This window comes from Amblyomma mixtum, chromosome 1 (genome assembly GCF_055824585.1).
Source record: "Amblyomma mixtum isolate Tamu chromosome 1, ASM5582458v1, whole genome shotgun sequence".
In the NCBI taxonomy this organism is placed as follows: Eukaryota; Metazoa; Arthropoda; class Arachnida; order Ixodida; family Ixodidae; genus Amblyomma; species Amblyomma mixtum.
In genome coordinates, this window is record NC_143012.1 from 30,566,845 (window position 1) to 30,591,041 (window position 24,197).

Genomic DNA, 24,197 nt, shown 5'->3' on the forward strand with positions numbered 1-24,197 from the left:
CATCTCCAAGACACTTTGAGTGCCTCTCAACAAAAAGATCCAGTTCTCAATGTATCAAACAGTGGCTGTAGTTCCTCCATCTGATGGTAGAGGTTTCTATCATGAATGTTCAAAGGAACCATGCATTCAGTAGATAGCAGTGCTTAATGAAATAGTAGCTGGCAGCGTTGTGTGGTGGGCTGTAAATGAGGCATCCTTAGTACATAACTAAGCAAAAATATGCCAGTTACTAGAGTGATAAGTACAGCGCTGTCTGGTCTCCTTCACCATGCCTGCAAATGAGAAAAAATGAATAAAACGGGATGTGTATTTTGAGTGTCGTGCTGGTCTTGCAACGACAATGTTAAAGTCGTTTATTTCTGTTCCACCAGTCCAGTAAGAACAAAGAAATGTAATGTGCACCTCGAGCGGCAATAAAATCAATGGCTTATGCAGTCCAGTGAGTTGTCTTCTACGACTGCTTCGAAGCAAAGCGCACAAAAATTGATTACTGTGCAATAATCCATTTACTCTTTTGCCCCCCATACACAGGATCATGTCGACCTTGCTACAAAACACCACCTACACCGGGCAAGAGAGTGGGAGACAGGTCATTACACACGCACAATAAGACAGGCCAGGAGGAAGAAGCCACAAAGGCACTGGCAGTTCTGCACGGTGCGGTGCAAACTGTAAGCGTTTGGCCTTTCGTTAAGACTGGAGTCCTTATGTACAGGGGTGCTCAGTCCGCACTTGCACGCCTCTGCCAACAGTGTCCATGCATGGCAAGCTATTGCTTTGGTTGTGCTCAGCTACACTGCCCTGGGTCTGCTGGCAATGCCTGCATTAAGCAGTGCTCTTTGGCACAATGCCCTCAGTTTCCCTTCTCACGTTTTGGTTATGTACAGTGCGCCGTTGTCACACGACACGTCACACACAAAGGGTCCTGTCCCAAACGGCCCGGAACAGCTCCTCAGGCATCCTATTTACAGAGAGGCTGCCCCACACCATCATCAGCAGAAGGGCGAGGCCGTCGGGTCCTTTGTCTTGAACACGTCCTTCAACGACTTCATGGCTTGGTCGGCGTCAAACAAGAGGTCGTCGGAGATGACACCCGGAGGAGGCATGGCGGGCATCAGGTCGTGCATAGCTGGGGGCGCTGGCGCTGGCGGTGGAGGCATGGCAGGCGTCGGCACGTCAACGGGGAGGACGGGCAGTCGTGGCTGAGGTCTCCGCTGGTAGCTGCTGTAGCCACTGGGCCTGTCTTCCTCGCTCTCGTACGTGCTGAGAGGCGACGCGTAGTCCATGCGGTTCTTGCGACCCGCTCCGTCGGCGCTCACCTTGGATCGTGCGGCACCCCTCATCCTCTGCCTCGGGTCTCGCTTGATGGCTGGCTTTGCCTCCGGCTGCTGCGATTTCTCCACATCCACATCCATCGGGCCTTCCAAATCTCTGGGCTTCACTGAGGCCGGCGTTTCCCCGGGCCCAGCCATCTTCTGCTGCTGGTCAAGCCGCCTCGCGAGGCGCGGGTCCATTCGCGGGACCACCGTGCTTCCGTTAGCGGCAAGAGCGGCAGCTTTCCTAGGGTCGGCCTTGGGAACGACTTCGGCTAGTGGAGACGGTGTGACCTTTGGTGGCTCTGCAATGAGTGGCAGTTTGTTCTCTAATGCCGGTTGCTGCGGATGTTCAAGATGGCGAGCCATTCTCGGGTCCCTCCTGCTCACAGTGGGTGGCTTTGGCAAAATGGCCACGGCGGGCAAGGAGTGCATCGCCGGAGGTGGGGGCGGTGGCGGTGGCGCCACTTCCACAGGTGGTGGCACAGCTTCCGGCAACTTTTGGCCCACATACTTGGCAAGGCGTGGGTCGCTCTTGAGCTTCGACTCTGGGATGACACCACCACGCACAACGTCGTCGTAGTTTGGAAGCGCCCTGAGGATCGACGTGAGTCGGTAAGGCACGTCTCCATCCTTGGACTCGACAAAGGCCACCTCCGTGACTTTTGGAACAGGTGGGGGCTTGTCCCTAAGCCGCGGGTCCCGCGACGATGGCGGCGACTCTGTTGCCGGTTTGCCAAGCTGGGCGTCCGCCCTTGCCCGCCTTGGGTCTCGGCTGGGCGCTGGAATTGAGGGAAATGACGCGGGCGTTGGCTCGGCCGCTGATGCAACAGCAGCAGTGGCGGCAGTCACGCCGGAGAAGAGCTGCTTCCAGAAGTTGGTCTGTGGCTGGCTGGGCGTCTGCTGTCGGATACTGTCCAACACCTTGGCAATGTCCACGGCTCCGACGGAAGGCAATGTAACTGAGGAAGGCTGAACAGCGGACGGCGCTGTGGTTGCGCAGCTGCTGCCGAGGACGTTGGTCGGAGGTGCAGCTGTCGTTTCCACAGGCTGGAAAGGGAAGTCTCACTGTCATTCCACGTTGTGCTCACTTTATATTTTTTTTTCTATACCATTCTAGTCCCAAACAACCACTGCGCATTGCTTACGTTTCTGCTTCTCCCCATACGAAATACCCACACAAGAGGCCTTTTTTCAGGGCTCACAAATCCCCAATTTGTATACTCATCAAGCACTGTCAATCCTATTTCACGCCTTTGGCAAAAGTGGACACTAACTAGCAGAGGTGCAACAAAAGCAAAGAGCGAAAAAAACAAACTGGAAACGCCAAGTATTCAAACCAAAACGCAACCCCACTCCCTTTTTTTTTTTTTTTTTTCAAAATTAACTGAAATGGTCCGACAGATGTTTCTAGGAAGACCTCACTCGCAAATGCTGCCATACTGAATGCTGGACTGCTGTGGTCCTGGGCAAGTACACAAAGCCAAGCAGCGGCCAGAGTTTTTAGGCTATGTTGTTATGGCTAAGAAAGCATATATTTAGACACCACTATGTTAAAAATATGCACGAAATCCATTAATCTGCACAGATTTGGGTACAAAGCTAAAGCAATTCCTACTCTATGTGCAGCAGAAACTCACTGAAACACCTAAAAAAAAATTGACGAAGAAAAGCACCTTTTTGTGGAAACACACGATCCAAGGACACCATGATCTGCTTGCTGCATTAGATGGCACAAGGCTTGAACTTTTTGATACGAGCTCCTTTACCTAGTGCCTTGTCCTTAGTATGGTAAGAAGTAGCCTGGATTTCTTCCTTGGAACATTGCCTCATCATTTTTTTAAATGCTCCACTGTCTTACACCTGCGTTCGCAGACCACACAGAGTACTGTAGAAACTTTCATTATTATGCTTTTGAGAACACCTAAACACAAAAAGTGTTTAAAGAAAGACAACAAAAACGAACTAAAATGTAGAGGTGCTCACCGTCTGCTGGAGCCTCTTCAGCAGCTGATCATCATCATAGTCCTCGTCATCGTCGCTGCTCTCACTGTTGCCCAGGCCGGCAATGCTCTTAGGCTCAGGCTTGACCGGGACAGGGTTTTCTGGCTTGTCGGCAGCTGCCGTAGGACTCGCGCCGCCTGGAATGGATACCTCGGCGGATGCAGAGGCGGCGGCCGCCCGCTGCTGCTGCTGGATCCTCATGAAGAGCTCCCGCTGCCGCCGCGGAAGGTTTGGTGGAAGCACCTTCTTGTCGGTGACCGCGTGAGACGAGTCGTCGCTTGTGTCCGCTTCATCGTGGTGCGCGGCATGCTGTGGCGACTGACGAGGCTCATCGGAACCACTCTCGTTCGCCGGAATCTGAGTCGGTGCTGCAGCCTGAAAGCAATGGAAAAGTTTCTAGAGTGTGAAAGGGGCAAGTTCAAGTACGAGCGGGAGCTACCATTCCTGGTGGGGAAGTTATGAAAACCACAGTGCTGGCTGTAACGAATGCGGTGTTCACACTTGAAGCACTGAACATTCTGCTGCCCGCATGACTCGACCTGACTGATCATGTTGGCAATCCTGACGCAAGGAACAGTTGTCCCCTGTCTGCTTTTTCCTTTCTCGAAAGAACAGCCCTAGAAAAGCAGCTTTAGAAAAGCAGCCCTAGAAAAACAAGCACGAAATTGCCATGCCCGTTAAACTGGTGCAGCAAGTGCAACCAAACCAAACAAACTTTAGGTTAACAAACTTTAGGTTAACAAACTTTAGGTTAACAAGCTTACCTGGTTCTGTGGCGGTGAGAGTGCACCAAGCAAGCTGAGACCGGGAATGGACTGCTGCTGCTGCTGCTGGGGTGGCGGGCTCATCGGATGATCCTGGCCAGGATCGAAGAAGATCCCAAGTGGCGACATACCACCGTCAGGAACAAAACCAGGACCTGGGGAAAATGGAGCAGTGAAGGGATCAACATTTTACAGACACTTTCAGCACTCAATGCACTTTAGCTGTTCCTACAACCGGTAAGCTCCTATCATCGGGGGCGCTCCTAGCTCACAAGCACTGGATGAGGACTACACAAAGATCATGCATTTGTTAGGATCACTGCACACAAACACATGATCAAGGATATCAGAAGTGTGACCACCGTTAGCATTACAATGCTTCTCTCTCTTACAATTCACTGTGAATGCAGCTAAAAGGAAATCCATCCGTGCACTCTTAACCTAGTAACAAGAAGCCATCTGATTTAAATTTCTACCGTTATCACTGAAATCAGTGCACGATAAAACAATGTGCTCAGAAACAGCACCATTAATAGGAACACTAAAAGCAAAGGCTACCAGCCTTATACTAAGCATCTGTTCAACTGACACGGCGTCACGTGTTTTCATAGTACAGATATCGGTACTACATGGTGCACGTGCCCATGGAGGTGGTAACGACCAGACTGTGAAAGAAGCGAGCTAGGCGAAGACAACTGTGTGACATCAGAGGCTGTTATGCATGACCAGCAAGCTGGGCACATTTGAGGAAGAAAACAGAGGTCACTGCAGAAGAAAGAAATGGCACTAAAGAAAGAAAGGATGAGAAAAAAAAAAGACCAACGCTGTTTTCAACTGCACAAGCCTGCAAGCTTCATGCCCTCTCTCTTCAGCTCACTTCACGCAAAGCAGCAAAAATGTTCTCATATTCTCACTGCAAAGTGATTTCATTCATTGTTCCCGTGTCAGATATTAGGATGCATTTTGCACGTTTTACATACCCTTTTGGGGACACTTTTAATAACACAAAAAATTCTCATGGTCCCTTCAAGTTCATCCCAACAAAGGCCTTCTGTAGTCCCAGTGCAATTAGCAGTGATTTACAACTTGCATTGTTAGAATGCAATGCTAATCCTCATGGAGAGACTCATCATGGCTTCCTAGGTGCACCCTTCCCACTCCTTACGAGGGCTCAAAGCGTGGATCACTTCTAGACAATGCTTGGTTGGTGGGCTGTGGGTAAGAAGCCTCGAAACCCACTCACCACAGCTCGGACCCTGGTCCTGCAGAGGTGGCGAGGATATGTTTGGAGACCCGAACCCGCCCATTTGGCCGTGAGGCAAGGGGCGTCCCATGGGGCCAGCCATTCCAGGCCCAGCAAAGCCTTCATCCAGGCAGTGCATAGCCGATGGTCCTGTCATGTGAGGTGGGCTGGCACCCGGCGGGGGCACCGAGCCTCTCACGGGACTCTGCGACAGGGTGTCCATGTAGAAAGTGGGCCTGCATTTTGTGCAAAGACAGCTCTTGTCTGGCTGATGGAAACAGCAGTGGCAAGACACAACACCACGAGAAAGACATGAATAAGCATAGAATAAGCATGGAATAAGCATGGAATTTAGAACTGGCAGCCCTCCTCCATTTTACTGCACTTCCAGCACTAAATTAAGATAACACACACACACACAACATAGAATTTGTGTTCCTTTGATGCACCATGCATGCTTTTTGTCCACGTACCCTTCACACCAGATATTCCCATTCAAACAGGACAAAGTCATAGAAAAATTTGATGTTGTATTAGTAGCTTTCACGAATACAACCCCCCCCCCCCCTCCCCTCCAAGAAAAAAAACCTGGACAGGTGTGCGCTGCTCCAGCAAAGAATCCCTGTGCGCATAAGATGTAACACATCTCACTGGTGAAAGGAAGCATGACTTCAACACTCTGGCATCACTGTTATGAGCCTTCACTGTTTTGAGCAATAGCTGGCCCTCAACCCACCACTACACTTGAAAAGGTATACGGTATCCGCATGTGAAGTAAAGTGTCTGCTTTTCTTTTTCTCACCAGCTATCGAAGGCACATGAATGAACTAGTGGATTCTATGCCCAAAACAGAACTTTGCGAGAAAAATTACATGAAAATTTATCGAGAGCGCCAACACTGAGGAACACCTTGATATTCTCATTGGCCAGCAGACACCATACTACACCAACACAAGCGGTGTTTACCGCCAAAGCACCCCCCCCCCAACACACACACACACACACACATACACACGCACGCACATACACACACACACAAAAAGAACGTAGATACTACTGTGCAAATCAAAGTGGCAAACTTCTCTTGCCTCGGCGAGAATCCCTGCATGGGGTGACCTCCCCTGGGTGGGCTCATCATGGGTGGACCCTGGGGGGGACCGAAGCCTGCGCCCCCTGGTCCGCCCCGCACGTGTGGTCCCCCTCCCAGGAACTGCATGCGCCACGTCTCGGCCGCCTCCTTCACGTGCCGCGGGGGCGAGCCCAGGAGGGACGGCCGCTTCCCTGGTGGTGGGGGGCCACCATCGCAGGGTGGCTTGCTCATGCCCCGGTCGTCATCAGGGCCATCGGGTCGGTCCAGGGGCTCGGGACCACCGGGCCCCATGGGGGGGTTGTCGTCCTCACCGCGGTCTCGGTGGTTGTCCAGATACTGCGGGGGTGAGAACAGGGGCGGAGCACTCCTAAGGACTAGAAATCAAAAAGGCAGGGCGCCAGTCCAGCGTCAACACTTCAACGCGGTTATACGTGCCTTTGGTGAGGATGACGTACACACACAAAGGAACAACATGAGACACGAGACAACAAGCTCCACAAGTTTTCACGACAACACTTGCAGGAAGCAGGCTGAAATATCTTCACCTCTCCCTCCAAGTATGCCATGCAGCCAACGAATTGTGCCATTTCCGTGCTTTGGCCAGCACGCAACCACCTAGTTCGGGGAGGAGAGGACACTGACCCTGCTGAGGAGGCGCCTCGTCTCGTCCGTCAGGGGCTGGTGGGAGAAGCGGCAGGCTGTGTCCGCGTAGCACTTGGCGCCTGTGTGGAAGAACTTGCAGGGGAAGTCCTGGTGCATGAAGGAGCAGTGCTCCCCGCGGGCACAGTAGCCACCCAGGTAGAACTTGCACAGGTCCGCCTTGCGCGGCTGCGGGACGTCGTGCGAGAAGGGGCAGTCCGCTCCCTGCACGCGAGCGCCCAGCCAAGGGTGAGGGTGGCGGAAGACGAGCACAAGCCACCGGATGCAATTTTCACAGTCACTAGCCCCACGACTCCCACAGCACACAACCAACCTACACGGCTGCTTTTCTTGCCTGCACGAACTTGCAGCTGTGTAAGCTAATACCCGTGCCACACGCGCACAAGACATGGCAGTAAATGCTTAAGGCCTTAAGTTTGTTAATGCCATTATTTTCGGAGTTGGTGCTACACGTCCACTTTTAATGCCATTATCGAAAGTGACGATGACGATAATGCTTGCAAGGTAGTCAAAAGTTTCACCTGAATATAAACATTCCTAATGAGCAGAATATATCGGGAATGATGTTCAAATGGAATGTAATAACGATTTTCCAGAAAATACGGCTGCTCCTGCTTTACAAGTCGAAAAAGTAGCCATAAACTCGCATGTCAGCACATAAGTCGAGAGTACCAGTCGAGAGTACCAGCGAAAATGCGGTTTAGGTGCCTCATCTGGCTGAAAGTTAAGAATTAAGCATTTTATAGTGGGCTAGGCAGTTGTAACTGACAAAGCTGCATGCTTTCCTGCGTGTGGAATGGGAACGAGAGTACACATTGCACGGGTGAATGAGTTGTGGCGAACTCAGTAGGTCGCGAATGGCAGTAAGGCTAATGCCATTAAATTTATTCGTGTGGCACCGCACGAATGCCATTAAAACTTAAAGCAGTAAGCACTTAATGGAATTAAATCTGTCCGTGTGGCACGGGTATAAGACTAGGTGATAGGTCATACCAGAAAACTTAACGAGCGCAAAATGAAGGGGACGAGGACAGGAACACAACAGCATTTTCCACTTAAGTTCATCAGCGCATGAAGTTCGCCTAGTCGATTTCCCACGACTACAGAAGTGATGCAAAAAAAAAGAAACGGACGTACTGAAGAGGAGAGAAGACATGTGCATTCTTCCATTTGTCCGTTTTCGTCACTCCTTTTCCCTTTTAGATGACTGTGTTGCTTCTTGTCTGCCCAAGTTACCATTTCACAGGTTTGAAAATGTCATTCCACTCACTTCCTACAGTCTTTACTGTTGGGTTTTTGTAACAGAACAGCCCCTTCCAGTTGGTGCTTTCATGGCAGGGGGCCTTTTCCCAAGTTCTGTCCCCAATGCGGCACGCTACCTATGTATTCCCCGTCCTTCAGCCATTAAAATGAGCCTAAGTAGGGCCCCCAGTTGTGTTCCTATTCTCGTCCCCTATTTCTTTGCGCTGAAAGCAAACTGAAAAAAAAAAAAAAATATGGAGGTTTGGTGCGTCCACTTGGCGCCCATGGCACCACGTGAAGAACTCAGCAGGCGAGTCTTCACCAGACTAGTCATGCACACACACGACATGCAACCTGACACAACACTGCAAAAGTGAACAGTGCAAGTTAGACAGAGAACCAACATCCTCAACTAGCAGTTCTCACCTTGACACACTTGGAGTCCAGGTAGAACTTGCAGACAGAGCGCTTGGGGGGCCCGTCCCCGCCACCGCGCTTGCCACCACCACCCCGGCCACCGGGCATTATCTTATTCTTCTTTTTCTTCTTCTTTGGAGGCCCTAGTCGCCGCGAGTCCATCATGAAGGGGGGCTTTCCGCGACCGCCCCCACGACCGCCCCGGAACCCACCGCCGTGGGGCGGCGGGCCGCCACCCCCCATGCCATCCTGGTGACCCTCGGGACCCCCACTGCCATCAGGGGAGTCACAACCTCCTCCCCGCGGAGACCTGGGAGGGAAAACCAGGCAGCCCCACAGTTAGCTGGCCGCAAATGGAACCTCATTCCCAGCAGTTTTAGTGCACAGAACTTTTCACATCCCATCTAATGAGTGATATGAAGTGCAGATGGCAATTAAGGTGTGCTGCGAGTCTTGTCGCTGAAGGCTCATTTCGCATCAGCTTCGCACTCGTACAATCACGGTCTCTAAGCTCAGTACAAGCTCATTGCAGGCACTGGTGCAACAAGGATCTGTCTCATCGACACAGGAGCTGCATCGTTAGCCTTCAACGTTAGCAAAGCTCTCCTACATATTCAAGTTCGTGCTTCCGAAACCATGGCTAATGTAATAAACAGTGCTTAGTATGCACAAGACGCTGCCAAAAACACATGCCACAATTACCCTGCTGCTATCACATGCAATGCTGCAACCAATGCTGGTCAAACCATATTGACATCTAAAGAACAGTATTATGCACGAACATTACAGCTATTCATTTCTACCGCGTTGCTGCTAACGCAAGCTAGCACAGCATTAACAAGGAAAGGAACACAGCACAGGGCTTTTGTTAAACAAAAGAAAGCAACTTCTTGTGCAGGCACTGTAAATGTTCCATTAGGCAAATCAGAACATTAAACCATGAAGAGAGGAGGAGGAAGTGCCCAGCCAAAACCCTGCAGCCTCATGCACCTGTCCGAAGGGACCTCTGGGCACATCACCATGCATGGCCTGCAACTGGTGCTCGGCTTGCTGTGCGAGCCATACGGCTGCTTGATGACGTACCCTATCTTTCTTGCCATTGCTTGGATTTTCTGTACCATCTTTCAAATACACACACGAACACACACCGCCGGCTTTTCTCGTAATGGGACTAATAATGCTTTTGCACTAGAACTAAGAGTGCAAACCGCACAAGACTACATGCATCACTTGCGTTGTTGCCTTGTAATTCTCCTTGGACACGATTCCGTCTCCCAGTCACCACCACCTTTTCAAACCCACAAATAATGGTGAAACACAACCATGGCATTATATTGCACCCCGATCAGCCCATGCAAGGTGCTCGACCACCATGCCCGCAATCTAGTGATCAGCTCATGCAAGGAACGCCTCTTCCCACCGCGTGCAGCATACTCCCACTCTGTGTTAGGTAAGACGCTCAGGCTTACACATCGCACGGGTGTATGTGTATTAGTAGGCCATCGTCTAGCATTTCCTCAAGCAGCACCCTTCGGGAGGCACACAAACGCTCAAACTCCAACTGGTCGTCAAGCAGAGCCATGCTATAAAGGAGAAGAACAACGGCGAACAAACGGGGCATCAAGTTAGGCAGGTCAAAAATACGAGCCTAAATAGCAATTTTAAATAAGAATACATGTTTTGAGACTTGGCAAAAAAAAAGAGCAGTGGCTATTTCAAATTAGTGCCTTCAAGTGCTGAAGCAGAAAACTTGCAGTGCTTGTATATTTTTTTCTTTGATATCCAAGCATTTGTTGTTATTAGCCGCATAATTTTGGTGAAATAAGAAGTCACGTGTCTACATTACTTCTATTTCACCGAAATTGTGCAGCTAATAACAAGAATGCCAGTTTCTATAATCGATTCAGGCTCAAGAAACCTGGCTTTACATCAAGCTCAGCTGGTTCTGATAAAATGCCACCAATCGATGTGGTGCTAATACAATACATATTGAGTGCAACTAAAAGTTGTTAGGGCGTGAAAGAATTACTTAGGTGGGTACATCCAAAAATGGGCACGAGATTTTACGGCCCAAACAATAAAGGGGGGGGGGTCAGTAAAGGCCATTTCCTTTTCTTCTTCAGCATGGCCTGTGTTGCTATTGGCTAAAAGCAGGTCTAATACATCAGCACATCAGCAATCTTCAAGCGCCTTGTAACACACTCCATCAATGGAGTGCTTTAAATATGTACAAGATTGCAGGCCTCATCCCTTAACCTCAACAACACAGCCTTTTCCTCTAGTAACTATTCTAGCTTTCTTTTTAAGCTTAATACCTTGCAAACGATTTCGGGGCACGGCTTTGAACCACTTTCGAGCTGAGCAAAAAGTTCAGAACTGGAAATACTAATGACCTGACAGAAGACTGCTAGAAGAGAAGCTGCCATTTGAAGGGGAATTCCCCCTCCGTTATGAACAGAAAATCAAAGAATAACCTCCGACGGGCACTGAAAACCAATGCAAGCTTTCTATTAGAAACACAAAATATGACTGGCACAAGTAAGCAAGAGTCAACGCAACGCAGTGCACACCGACTCCATGGATGCATTTGTCTAAATGGAGCAGCTAGGAGATGAGCCAGCTCGTTCTGGAAAAATGCCCTGTTGTTAGGGGAAGCCATCTTTTAGAACTGACGCAGTGGCCTTGTAATAAATAGAGCATCTGCCTTGCATTCCGTAGTTTCTGGGGCTGATCCCCCATGTCGCTGGGCGCATACCGGTTTTCTAATTGACAGATTTCCTCTGGCCTGGCGCTCGGCTCTTTTGGGGTGAAATGCTTGGAAAATGGGCTTTGGTAACCGCACCCCTCCATCAATGGCAAATCTATCCACATGGGACCGAAATCCACTTTGTGCAGTACAGCCTATTGTGGCCCTTTTGTTCTACATAAGGTGAGGTCAAAGGCCCATTTCCCAAGCATCTCACCCCTTATAAGCCGATCACTAGACCAAGGGAGAGCTTGTAATCAACACTTTCTCTTCAACGCTCCGCAACGCAGCTCTACTGAAGTGCATTTCAATGGCACTTCAGGCTTACTTTTCTCAAACAGTCTTTTTCAGGAAGCAAGTGATGCTCTCTGAACTAGTCAGTGGCCCTACATTACAGAGCATGGCATACTCACTGAATATAGTTGTCGTCGTAAGGCCCTGGAGACCCAAAGTCTCTAGGAGTCGCGGAGCCGCCGTGGTGTCCATGGTGCATAGGCGGCCCACGGGACGGCCCGCCGCCCGAGTCCGGCGAAAACCACACGGTGTCATCCACCATGCGGTCATGGTCTACATACCGCTTCTGCTGCAAAAGCCAAGGGGTGGTGCACCTCATTTAGGAAGATTCACATGTGCTAAAGAAATGCTGGAAGGCACACTCTCCACAGAGCTTTAGTTCACCACTGTGACGTTCGCTCTAAGCCAACAAACACCAAGCCCCTCCCCACATACGTGGTGTGTGTGTGTGGGGTTCCCTTAGCTCCAAGCCATAGACAACAGTCCAATATGACAAGGAGACCTTTCCAAGGACCTCCTCATCCTGCAAGATGCCAAAGTGACCACATAGTATGACGTCTATATCATTTTTACACGCACGATTGGGGCTCTTCCACGTCCACTTCCTGTTCTCTCTTCTGAGATTGGTGAAATGACAATATCAGACATTTTACGCAATAACAACCAATGTTTACCATCATATTAAGCGACACTTTGTTCTTATAGTATATGACAATGAAGGCAGCACATCTCACTTGCAATAATAAAGTTACCCACTCAATGCAAAAGAAACAGTAAAGCTCTAAAAAAGGGAGCAGTCATCCATAGACAGCATTGCAAGGTATGGCAGAGTTTCCTAAACAGCCTTATACTATTGCCTGACGGATGTTAAACAAACTTGTACTGCTGCCCTCCTAGTTAATCCAATAAGTGGTGGTCAAGCATAAATCAGGTGTTCAGTCACATCTTGACACCACATAAAACAATGAAATATGCTAAGACACCGTGGCTCCTAAGCATGTCATAGAAACATGTCATAGTCATACAATGGCTCTGCAAAAGCCATGAGCAAATATTGCTCTCTGTCATAGGTCATCTAACTGCCGGGTGCCATCAGGTCAAGGACGTGCTTATGACCATATGCATTGCATGTTTTCCGAACGAATGAGCACTAAGGTTTTGCTAACACCTTGCATCTTACTTAGTCACAGTCAAGCAAAAGGCTCTCCTCTTAAAATGGGTTAAGACTGCTTTCCATTCACTAACAAAATACCTCGTTTCCTGTCTGGAAGCTCTTACTGGTTGAAACTTTTGTTAATGCAGGGATCTTAAGACAGATACGCAGTCATACAACCCTTCCGCAATTTTAAAGCAGTTTCCAAGAAGCGAATAGAAATTGCGTGCATCTGTCAAACAGCTAGGCACAAGTTTCCGAGGTAGAAGTTTCCGCAGGTGATGCAAGAGCAGATACCCAGAGCCTTTACACAATTAGGCCAGTTCTCCAAGCTCACGCACATACATACGTCTTCCCAGCACAGCGTTTGCTGGAGCAAAAACTTACGTCGGAGTAACAATGATCTTCATCACTGTCGTCCTAGAGTCGCCGAAAACAAACCAGGCACGTTTCAGTTCAAAACAGAAAGTGCACTATAAAGCTCTGAAAATGAGCTCATACGCAGCTTTCCAGCACATCAATCACTACAACAACTTACTGTGTGGTAATAACAGTCTTCGTTGTCATCAACCTAGAATCGCAAGAAAAAGTATACACTCCCTGTTTCATGTTCATAAAGGCGCTAGCCCCAAGCATGTCGTTCTAGCACAGCGTGCTTGCTGGTACAATAACTTACGTCACTGTAATAACAATCTCTGTCATCCTCGTCCTAAGTTTGCAAAAGAGAGAGAAAAAAAAAGGGGGCAGTTATTTTTGCATATACCTTCTATTCACTCCCAGAAGCTCAGAAGCCAAGCGCACAAGCACATTTTTTTCCCCAGCACAGCAGTTGCTGGAAAAATAACTTACGCTGAAGTAATAAAGGTCTGTGTCATCATCATCCTAAGATTGCACGACAAAAGAAAAAAAAAAGAAACAGCAGTTTTGTACACTTCTGTTCAGTCACGTTTGTGTAACAAAGTTCACAAGCTAAGCACATGCATTTTCTATTTCCCCAGCCTAGCACTAGCCGGTACAACAACTTACGTCACAGTAATAATGACCCTCGTAATCGTCGTCCTGAAATCGCAAGGAAATGGCGGATACTGTCAGTTCAAACAGTACACACGGCCTGAAGCTTAAGAGGCCACTTTCCAGCTGCAGGCGCCTGACCAGCAACTTACGCAGCAATAGTAAATGTAAACACCTTCATCACACTTCTACAAAATATTTCCTTTTTTTGTCCCTTGCAAGATGCGTGTTTCAAGATTTGCGATTTGATTTTTTTCTATCTGCACAATGCATTTCTTTCATGTTTTTTTTTTTTTTTTGTCGAAACAGTGCGACCAGTGCAGTTTTAGAAGAACAGAAAGCTGGGCGAGTTGGTTGCTATCCCCCTTGAACAGCGCGAAAGAGACGAAGACAGACAAGCACAACAACACGTGCGTATCTGTTTCGTTTTGCGGGACAGTCTACAAATGTCGTCCCTGGTAATAAACCTTCAGCTGAAAGCCAGCGCTCGTATTGCTGTGCTTGTCTCAGCTGTCGTCTTTTTCACGCCATTTAAATACAGTACAGTTTTCCCGCCGAAAATTTCTCACAGTAGATAAGTGACCCCCTCCTCCACAATTTCACCCCCGTCAATAAATGCGCTGAGCAACGGTTAGAGTAAGACCGACACTCAGGTCACAGGAGCACCATTTTTCTTCACTGCAACCAAGAAAAATAAACATAAGAGAGGCAGCTAAACACTGAAGATTGCGAGAGATTGCGAAGCTAGGTCCGGCATGCGTTAGCACTCCATCCATCGCCTTATCAAAAAAAGAACACGAGGGTTTCTTGTACCATCGTAGATTTCATTGTCTTGTTTTCCAGTGTTTTATCAGATGTGGCTACTTGTACTGAAACAGAGGCGCTCTGAATAAAACGATCACTTGTTAGACAGCACTGCGTCTCGTCCCTTCTTCCCTTGTGTTTGTGCTAGTGCGCTGCTTTTTCCTAGAACCACTCTCCAAATTGCAAAAACAAAACAAAAAATGGCAAAACTAACACAACTAAAGTGACTGTTTGGGCTTGTTGGTCAGTGATCATGGTTAAAGAATGCAGCGCGAAAAGACAAGGACAAACGAAGAAGTGGACAGGACTGGCGCTGACTACCAACACATTTATTCAAAGAAACGAGCAGGTTTTATAATGCCATCCAAGACCCATGTGACCAGATAAAGGCGTGGGAAATCTATCTAACACTGATGCACATTATTGCACACAACATGGAAGAAACAGCACATCGAGGCAACGCAACGTCACCCCGGTACCTAAAAACTGCATGACTAAATGACTAGGAAGAGCCAAAATAAACAAGTAACAAAAGAATGAATTATCGTCTATTGCTGTCCACTCATCGTGAGGCAATTGGCAGAAACAGAGAACAGAAGCCAAAACAAAACAATACCGCAAAACTGTGTAAAATTCGAAGCAAAGCAGAGTCAAAGAGACAACACAACAAAAAGGAACACTACGCGAAAGCTGTGTCAAATGCTGAAAGCCATACAGAGTCTACGAAAAAGTTAAAAGGTTCTACAGAACATGTCAAAAATTCTAAAGAACAAAAGTCAATTATAGCAGACCTAGAAAACTCAACTCCTTGTCTAAAAGTAAAATTGAAGGGGTGCTAACGCACTGGTCTCCAGCTTTGGCCACTGTCCACTTCTTCGTTTGTCCTTGTCTTTTCACGCTGCATTCTTTAACCATAAACTAAAACAAACTGCGGTAAAAAGTGAGGCAGATAACTTTCTTTCAACCCCAACTTATTCGTTTAGCCACTTTGCGTGCAAGTGCAAGTGTGTATTCCACAGCGGAGAACTGGCGGGGGGAACCGGGTTCTCACCTTGGGCTCGGGACCGCCCGGTTCGTCCTTCTTGCGCTTCTTGCGCTTCCGCTTCTCCAGCTTGGTGAACTGTGGCCGCAGCGACTCCTGGGGAGGCAGCGGCGGACCCTTGAGCAGGGGACCAGACGGCTTTCCTCCGCCAACTGCGCAATGGTAGCGAGCGTGTCGTGAATCGTCAAAACCGCTTTCTTTGTCAGTAAAAAAGTCAACACACTAGCTGACCTACATTAGTGCATTAAACTTTTTTTACCGACAAAGAAGGTACTTCACACTGAAAACGGAGTTCTTATTACAAGCCAGAAAAGAGGAAACAATGCACAACAGTCGTCGCACTACTGGAAGTACACTGCAGCGATGCCACGCGCGATTTATTGTTGCACAAGATGGCGGGGAAAAAAGAAAGTGAATACGTGCCTAAGTCTTAAGTCAACTCTTCCAACCGCTACTCCTAACATACATGTATAGCACAGAAGCTTGGTTTGGTTGGTTTATTGGGGTTTAACGTCCCAAAGCGACTCAGGTGATGAGGGACGCCGTAGTGAAGGGCTCCGGAAATTTCAGCCTCCTGGGGTTCTTTAACGTGCACTGACATCGCACAGCACACGGGCCTCTAGAATTTCACCTTCACCGAAATTCGACCGCCGCGGCCGGGAGTATAGCACAGAAGAGGTGAAGATAAAAATGAAAGATCGGGAAACTAAACAAAGCGGGCATGCGACACTCCACAGCATCGCCAAAATTGCCAGTCTTAATTCGTGTTGCGGGTAAAGGTATTCCATCTTTAACTTTCACAGGGGCTAATAGGTTGGACATGACAGAAAGGAAATGGCGCGGAGACACATTTCTCGGGAACGAAAGCATCTTTTGCTGCCGCACATCAAGAGGGTAAAAAAACGCCCACCTATAAGATTTTATTAAGGTTTAGGTTTAGGTTTACTGGCGTTTAACGTCCCGAAGCAACTCAGGCTATGAGGGACGCCGTAGTGGAGGGCTGCGGAAATTTCGACCACCTGGGGTTCTTTAACGTGCACTGACATCGCACAGCACACGGGCCTCTAGGATTTTTTATTAAGGACAAGCGTCCTTTAGTTAATGACTCATCTACCCAGAATGCCACATGCACGGCTAATAGTGGTCCCGAGTGGAAGCCAATACGGCCATAAGCGTCAACGGTACGTCTGAGCATGTCTTGAGGAGATTCAAGTGCCTCATGCATTGTTACTGCCACCAAAAGAACAGAATAAGAACTTTGTTTTCGGGGAAAAGATAAGGTAGCCTGCATATTTGCCAGTAAGGATAATGCCAGCAGACACTTTGCTATCAAAGGAGTAGCAACACCAAATTTTAGTTGTTTTCCTCTCTTTGAATGATGCACAGCACAGAAAACATACAGCCAGATGGATTCTGCTGACAAGCAGTAAATAATTTATAATTCAATTTCTTTACACTCATGCTGTTTTGGTTTCGGTTTCAACAGCCAAACGATGGCTGCAACATAAAAGACGTGTTCGGGTGGTTACGTAAGGCATACAAAAACTGCATTATGGCCGCTGTTTTCTTCGATTCAATTCACACAAACTTTTATGCAAGCCTGCCGTAGAGTTGGAATGATAAAAAAAAAGAAGAAGCAGTGATTATATTGAAGTTTTTGCATGCCTCATGTGACCTCAGATTGTCTGTGACGTCACAGCCATCATAAATTATTCAACTGGCGGTGAGCTCCACGTCATGACTCATGTACATATTGTCCAGCCCATCACTCAAAAGAAAAAAAATGCATGCATTAAAAAATTTGGTGTCCCTACTCCTTTCAATCAACCCACAAAGAATCAGAAGTCGGCAACTTATGTAGGTGGCATAAACCTGGAGGTCTAGTTGTCTCGCTACAAGAATGAGCATAAACGGTAATTTGCATTTCAGCAGTGCGACCCTCTACGAAAAACGCACCGGGTTTCTGGTCATCGCTGTCCTCCTGGCCAGAATCGACGATTTCTCCCTCTTCAAGATCAGCTGCTGGAACGTCATCATCGGGATCTGCACGAACGCTGCTGAAACAACATGTGCACCGGATGTCAGCCAAAAACTGGAACACAAGAAGGTATCTTTCATGATACTCTGTTATGCTTGACCAGCACTGAAAAAAAAAAGAAACAATGCAGGGTTCGCATATTATACTAACTCTGAAAGCAATTCAATCCCATTTTCCAGTTTTCCACCTTTTGTGCTGGGCTGAAGTGACTCCGAGCCCTGCCCACGCCCACTGATAGCAGGGGGCGTGGCATCGCTTCAGCCAATCACGAATGGTGGGATATTAGAAAACAGAATGCAACTGGTTTCAGAATTGTTACGCTACACCAGCCCGTAACTTGAGTAAGCGGGGCTTCAGCGACATTCCACAAACGTGAGAATTCTTACGCACAAGAGAGATAACGCAGATAACGTATCTCAAGCATCTCTGCCCGTCACTCTTGGCACTCTCGTTTCTTTGTATTTTGTAGGACAGGGTGACAAGCACGTCCCTGTACATTCAAATACATGTAGCCACAAATTCGGTGCTTGTGCATATCCCTGCCTTTCATTTGCGTTTGTGTGTGAAGATCTCCTAGTTAATCTTAGATTAATGGAAACCAAGTTCCCATTCTCAAATAACCAGTATCGATGTACAGCCTCTGTCAAAAGTTTGGAGCCCAGGGGGTTTTCTTTTGAGCCATACTGTGTCGTTCTTAATGGATCTCCAGTGCTCCAAATTTCCTGGACATGAGTACATTTCTGGTACTGCTTCCTGCAATAGGTAGGGCTTCCATGAATGCTCCTGGAGTCCCAATATAAAGCTTGGAAGTGAACCCCCTGGGCTCTAAACTTTTGACAAAGACTGTACATCCCTTTTTGTCCTGCAGAAGAGAAGCTACAATACGACACAAAATATGCGTGCAGCAAAGCTGATGTTATGAGCTGCATCAGCCATTCAGAAAAGCAAATGTAGAAATGGCGAGTGAATCATCCTACCATGTTAAACTAAAGAGCATCACTTATTGCACAAGACTGAAAAATATAATAAGCAAATTTTTAGGAATTAACAAACCGTCAAAACATCCCTGTCTAGATCGACTGTAAATTGTGGGGTTTAACATCGTGAGGGATGCCATAGTGGAGGGCCCTGGATTAATTTAGACAACCTGGGGTTCTTAAAACACGCACTGACATCGCACAGTACACGGGAACCTTTTTTGTTATGCCTCCATCAAATCGCGGCCACCACGGCCGAAACTGAACCCGGGTCTTCATGCAACAAAAGCAGTTTTCAAAAGCAGTCTTATAGTTAATGGTTGAACTTTTATGTGCACCGTCATGACCATACCCACTGGCTTCAAGAGTGCAGCAAAACAACAACGTGGTAAAGCAGAATCTTTCTTGCTGCATCTCTCAAAAGCTGCGGTACGCTTACCCCGAGCCATTTCAATTCTGAAACTTTGGCTTGCCATGTTTTACGTCCACTTTTTTTTAGAGAATTCGCAATTGGAGGTGTTCATTTTTGTGTGAAAGTGTGAAAGGTGTGTGTTTAAAAGAAGACGTAAAAAATCTTTAGGCAGCCAGTAGCTATCAGAATGTGACACCATGTAAATGCAGACCCAAGTTCAGACTTGGGCTCCACAGAAGCAATCAATCATCTCCATTCCCACACTAGCCACGCAGCACCAGAAACAGCTATGCCCTTTGAGGATATCGAATGCAAAAAAAAGAGCATTAAAAGATTGTGCTACATACATGTTCTTGCTTTAAAGGTCACCTATTATGCAACATACACGCTTGCAGGCAGTCTCTCTTCAAGGGCGTGTCAGAAAAAAAAAGTTTTTTTTTTTTTATTATTACTGCCCCCTGCTTTGAGTTAAGCTTTATTCGCATCTCTAAATTTGCAGCAGCTTTGGGCTCACGTCAAAGTAAAACGCAAAATCTTCGATTCTTGATGAACAACAGACAATAAGAGGAATAAAACTATGCTGTGTGAAAAACACACTGTGCCTTGTGGAGCCTGTGCTACATGCAGATATTTTCAAATTTATTCAAGAGCGGAAAACCTAGTATTCAGTGTCATTTATTTAAATTTTTTTTAGCTTGGTGTAGCTGCCAGTAGAATGCTTTAGTTCAAGCAAGCAGCGAGGTACACGTAGCATTCACTGATCCAATATGAGCCCAGCTGTGAACATAGCTATTGTTCCCTTGAAATCGAGCACATTAACACAGCTCATTAAGGTCAGCATTCCTTTTTTTTTTTTTACCAAGCATCATCTGAGCTGATCACTAAAGCCAGACATCGTGCAGGCAGCAAACGTTAGAAGGCTTCAACGGTGACCTTTGATAGTGTAGCATATACAGCTACCACCACAACAGAAAATCTTAGAACTGAAAATTTCCTCACGACAACTTGTTGTATGCTCTTCAGAAAAAGCAGTGACAAGTCAAGGAACTATTACAGCTCATCAGAGCTTCAGAACAAAGAGCAGCAATGCATAGTTGCAGCACGGCGCAACTTTCTTTTTCAAGCTTAAGTATTTTCCAAAAAATTGCAAACTCACTCTCTTACCACCCCTTTTTCTTCCCGAACCCATGTTGAGTTTAGAACTGTAAAAAGCGGACACAAGAATCTGAGATTTTGTGATGTCACAGAATCAAAATCTGGCAGCGGCAGCCATATTTTAATGGAGGCGAAATAAAAAAAAAACCTGTGTGCTGTGCGATGTCAGCACATGTTAAAGGGAAACAGCACAAATTGGTGTCCATTGATAGGGTACTATGTTCTAATCGCAGCAACCATCCTCACTCAAACCAGAGTTTTTATAAGCTCGAAAAGAAAAAAAAATAAATACAGGCGTCACCACCACTGGCCAATTTGTCACGTAAAATGTGTCCATTGTTACTTAATTTCTTGGCACGTATCCCGAACGCTACACTGTCAAAACGGCAGCAGCGCATCTTTTTGGTAAGGACGTCACGAGTTTTAATCGGCAGGTAGGGAGATTTTTTAAAATTCAATTTTCACGCAAATAAGTCTTTTTGCTGCCAGACGAACGTCAACTTATATTGAAAAAGACAAAGAATCAGTGTTTACTGAGAACAATGACTAGATGATCTCCTCAGTGCTTCTTTAAAGAACCTCGAGGTGATCGAAATTAGCCCAGAACTGCCTCCAACTATGGAATCCCTCACAGTCAACGCGATGCTTGGGGAGAGTAAACTCCACAAACCGGACCGTACTAAAGCATACGAGGAGAGAGCTAGCACACGTTATTGAGAAGGTTCGAAAGCTAGCACTTAAGACGCAAGGTCTACGTAGCTCATCATGCGAGGCAAGATGCAAGTCGCCAATATGCCGAGAACAAGCATCAGACTATGTTATATTGGTTGCGGCAGTCACATTTTGCTGGCACTAAAACGCAGAAACAACCGCATACCAGAATTCCATATAATAACGAAACTTGAGGCAGCTAAAACTATTTCAAAACTCTGGCACGAAAAAAAATATTTTCTTAAATTTCTCCAGAAAATTTTGTCTTTGCTTACGATTAACTCTGCATTCACTTTGATCAGTTTTTTTTTATCACAGATTTGGTAAAATTTGCTCTTTACAATCTCAAGCAACAGAAGGCTTCTCGTTCCTGTCAGTTTCATTAAATCCTCAATCACAAACATTTTTCCTAGTTATTTGCTTACAATTTTTTCGGAGCATTATGCCACACCACGTCCTAGCTTTAATTAAAACGACACGTTTATTGAGCCTTAATGCTAACACACAGTTGGCAATCAAGATAGATCGCTATTTAGCACGCGGGATTTAAAAACCACCAAGTGACTAACACAGACTGGCCGAAACTATGCTCAAGGAACGTAGGTTTCCAAAAACCTGCTGGCTCAAAAGAGCCTTAATCAGGATTCTTGAGGCTAACGAAAAACTCACGCCTACCGTTCACAATAAAACACTGCGAGAGAAGGTAAGATATATAAACACATCCAGCTTCAGACAAGCTGGGCAAGACTCTCAACCAAGATCACAGGTGTTGGCGTGATCTCGGACACAATTTCAATGCCGACAGAACAAAGAGTTGCCACAAGCAGTTCCGCCACACAGCATACAGCTGTCAGCAGTGAAGTACTGGGCGATGGCTGAACTGTGCTCTCGTCATATTGCGTGTTTGTGCTTGCTTGAATATTCAAGCATTTTCGGCATATTTCCTCGTTAGTTAATGCAGAAACCTGCAATACCAAACTACAAAGTCAGGCTTGTATACTCCCCATCTGAATTAAATTTGCAGGGTATAATACTGGAACTAGATTAGAAAACAATGTGCATTGTCTTTGCAGAAAATTTGCCAAAGAAAATGAAATTTCGTCCCTTGAGCATTCTACTGTGCATGGCTGTCCTTACTTTTTGCTTACAAGAAGTCTAGCACTGCTCTGTCTTTACTAGAACACACTTACAGGCCGCCTATCATTTAAAAAAAAAAATCACAGTTCTGGATCCGCCTGGAAGAAGCCTACAATTTTGCATATATTATGTTGATTCTCATGATTCATCGGGAAAGAGGGGGGGGGGGGGGGAGTGGAGGGGGGCTCTTCAGAAGCAAAACTGAAACTATCCTAGCACGTGACCGAGAGAGCCTCTTCCACAGAGGCCAAAAATTTAAGTCTACAAATAAACGTGCCAGTCGCTATGCAAGCAAGACCAGGTCTGGCTCTTTCACACCGGCTGCTCCGTCCACTTTCACTATCGGCTCGGTCCTCACTTTCAGCCAGCTGTCATTCTTCATGGGCACGTGACCACGCATGTGACCTCGAGCACCGTGACGCGACTGCCAAAAAAGATCGCGCCATTTTTTTTGTTGTTGCTGTTTTGCTTCAAGCAGTGAGGTCATAATTTCTTCCCTTCGTTATCAGCGACTGGGCCGAATACGAGATATCCCGCAAAGTTTTCGTTCTGCCCTCAAGGCTAACCGCTACGTAAGGCTATTTTTACACCTCGACCTCCCCCCTCGTAACATATTTTTTGAGCACTCAAGCGCTGCGACTAAAATACACGGTCCCTGAAACTTGCACCGATTAGCTGAACCTCGACCCGAAGGAAAAATTAGCTGGTCAGTCACTGCAACTGCTGTAATCACAGTTAAGCCAGCGTGAAATACGAGCGGAGCGAAATAGAGAGTCGCTGACGGAAACGGCGATTTAAGAGAAAAGCGCCTCGTTAATCAGCAATCGCTGCAGACTGCATACATAATGAAACAATGGTCTCGGGCCGCGCACAGAAACACGGGCACTTTTCACAAGTGCGATACAACAGCTGGCCAAAATCTGGCCCGAGAATTGCTCAACATGGCCGACTAGCGCGTCCGCCCTGCACAGTAAACGCAGCGTGCTAAACACTTCGCAAAGGTCCGGCAATAAACTACAGATACGCACAACACCATAGTGGCAAAATCTGCTCTTTTTACAACGAAACGGCTCGGGCCTAAGGCAACGAACGAGACAACACTGGAGCGTTCAGGGCGGACAGGCACACGAGGCATCAACAGCAGTTAACATACGGCAGGCCGCCCCGCACAAAGGGGTCGCCCAGTCATGAAAGCAGCACGAGGTTACAGAGCGACAGAAAAAACGAAGCAAGGAAATCTCTCGGTCAGAGTTACAGGCCCTGAACGCTAGGACTAGACCATGCACAAGTGAAGCGAAAGAGATCGCCCAGCACCCAAGTGAAGAGGCGACCGCAGTCAGGCCTAAGCCCGGATGCGGCAGCCATTATCGACGTGGCCCCCATTACCTTGGTGGTTGGGTTCCGCACTTCGGGAAATCAATTCGAGAGCACAGTTTAGCCATCGGCCGTACTTTTGCGGGGGAAGACAATTAGCGCTAATAAAGAAGTCGCGTTTCAATATGTAGGTTACCCGACCTTTCCATTTCTCCATTCTGTGTGTCTTTGTTTGCATGCCCAACCTTAGGGAGAGCTTTTGCAAACACACTTTCAAGGGCCATCTACGCGCGGCCGGCTCTCGGATGTGCTGCGCCACACTGCAGATCTTGTTATGGGGGATTTTCAGAGTGATGTCGAAGTGTTAGCGCTAATCGCGAACATATCCCTGCAGAAGTGGGAAAACACTGCGTCTCGCAAACGACACACCACATTTGACCGCAACGTCATCGTCCGTGAAGAAGCCCGCCGGCCGACGTCAGCAACAAGCGCTGGGACGCTCCCATTGGCTCTCGGAGGAGTCACCTCACCGACGCAACAAAACGTCACTAGCGTCTTGGCAGACACAAAAAATGCCAACTATCGTACTGAATTTTTACATGAAGCTATTTATAAAATATGTATAGTTTGTGCACTTGATGTCTAGTATAAATACAAGCGGCGCTAGCAA

General features: G+C 47.3%; 1 protein-coding gene across 7 annotated transcripts; it reads right to left on the reverse strand.

Annotated features, from left to right (window-relative positions):
* Nucleotides 1-305: 305 nt before the first annotated feature.
* On the reverse strand, nt 306-24,038 carry LOC149365945 (uncharacterized). 7 transcript variants are annotated; one of them, XM_089547408.1, is made up of 12 exons: nt 23,729-24,038; nt 17,740-17,837; nt 15,793-15,935; nt 11,893-12,062; nt 10,203-10,316; nt 8,743-9,043; nt 7,057-7,278; nt 6,413-6,750; nt 5,325-5,560; nt 4,082-4,236; nt 3,300-3,692; nt 306-2,363 (listed from the first exon to the last, which is right to left on the reverse strand). In XM_089547408.1, the coding sequence occupies exons 1-12, from the start codon at nt 23,809-23,811 to the stop codon at nt 993-995; spliced, it is 3,624 nt and encodes a 1,207-aa protein (XP_089403534.1). In that variant the 5' UTR covers nt 23,812-24,038; the 3' UTR covers nt 306-992. The 7 variants fall into 7 exon arrangements, with proteins under 7 accessions (XP_089403534.1, XP_089403538.1, XP_089403528.1 ...); XM_089547412.1 differs by having other exon boundaries at nt 11,893-12,059; nt 17,740-17,840; XM_089547402.1 differs by having other exon boundaries at nt 17,740-17,840.
* Nucleotides 24,039-24,197: the final 159 nt, after the last annotated feature.

Bases quoted from the DNA above. Each gene is read 5' to 3' on its own strand.
- LOC149365945 (XM_089547402.1), bottom strand. From the start codon at position 23,811: ATGGCCCTTGAAAGTGTGTTTGCAAAAGCTCTCCCTAAGGTTGGGCAT. The intron at 6,751-7,056 runs GTCAGTGTCCTC...TCACCCCCGCAG, and splicing joins CGAGGCGCCTCCTCAGCAGG to TATCTGGACAACCACCGAGA. The intron at 3,693-4,081 runs GTAAGCTTGTTA...CATTGCTTTCAG, and splicing joins TCTCACCGCCACAGAACCAG to GCTGCAGCACCGACTCAGAT.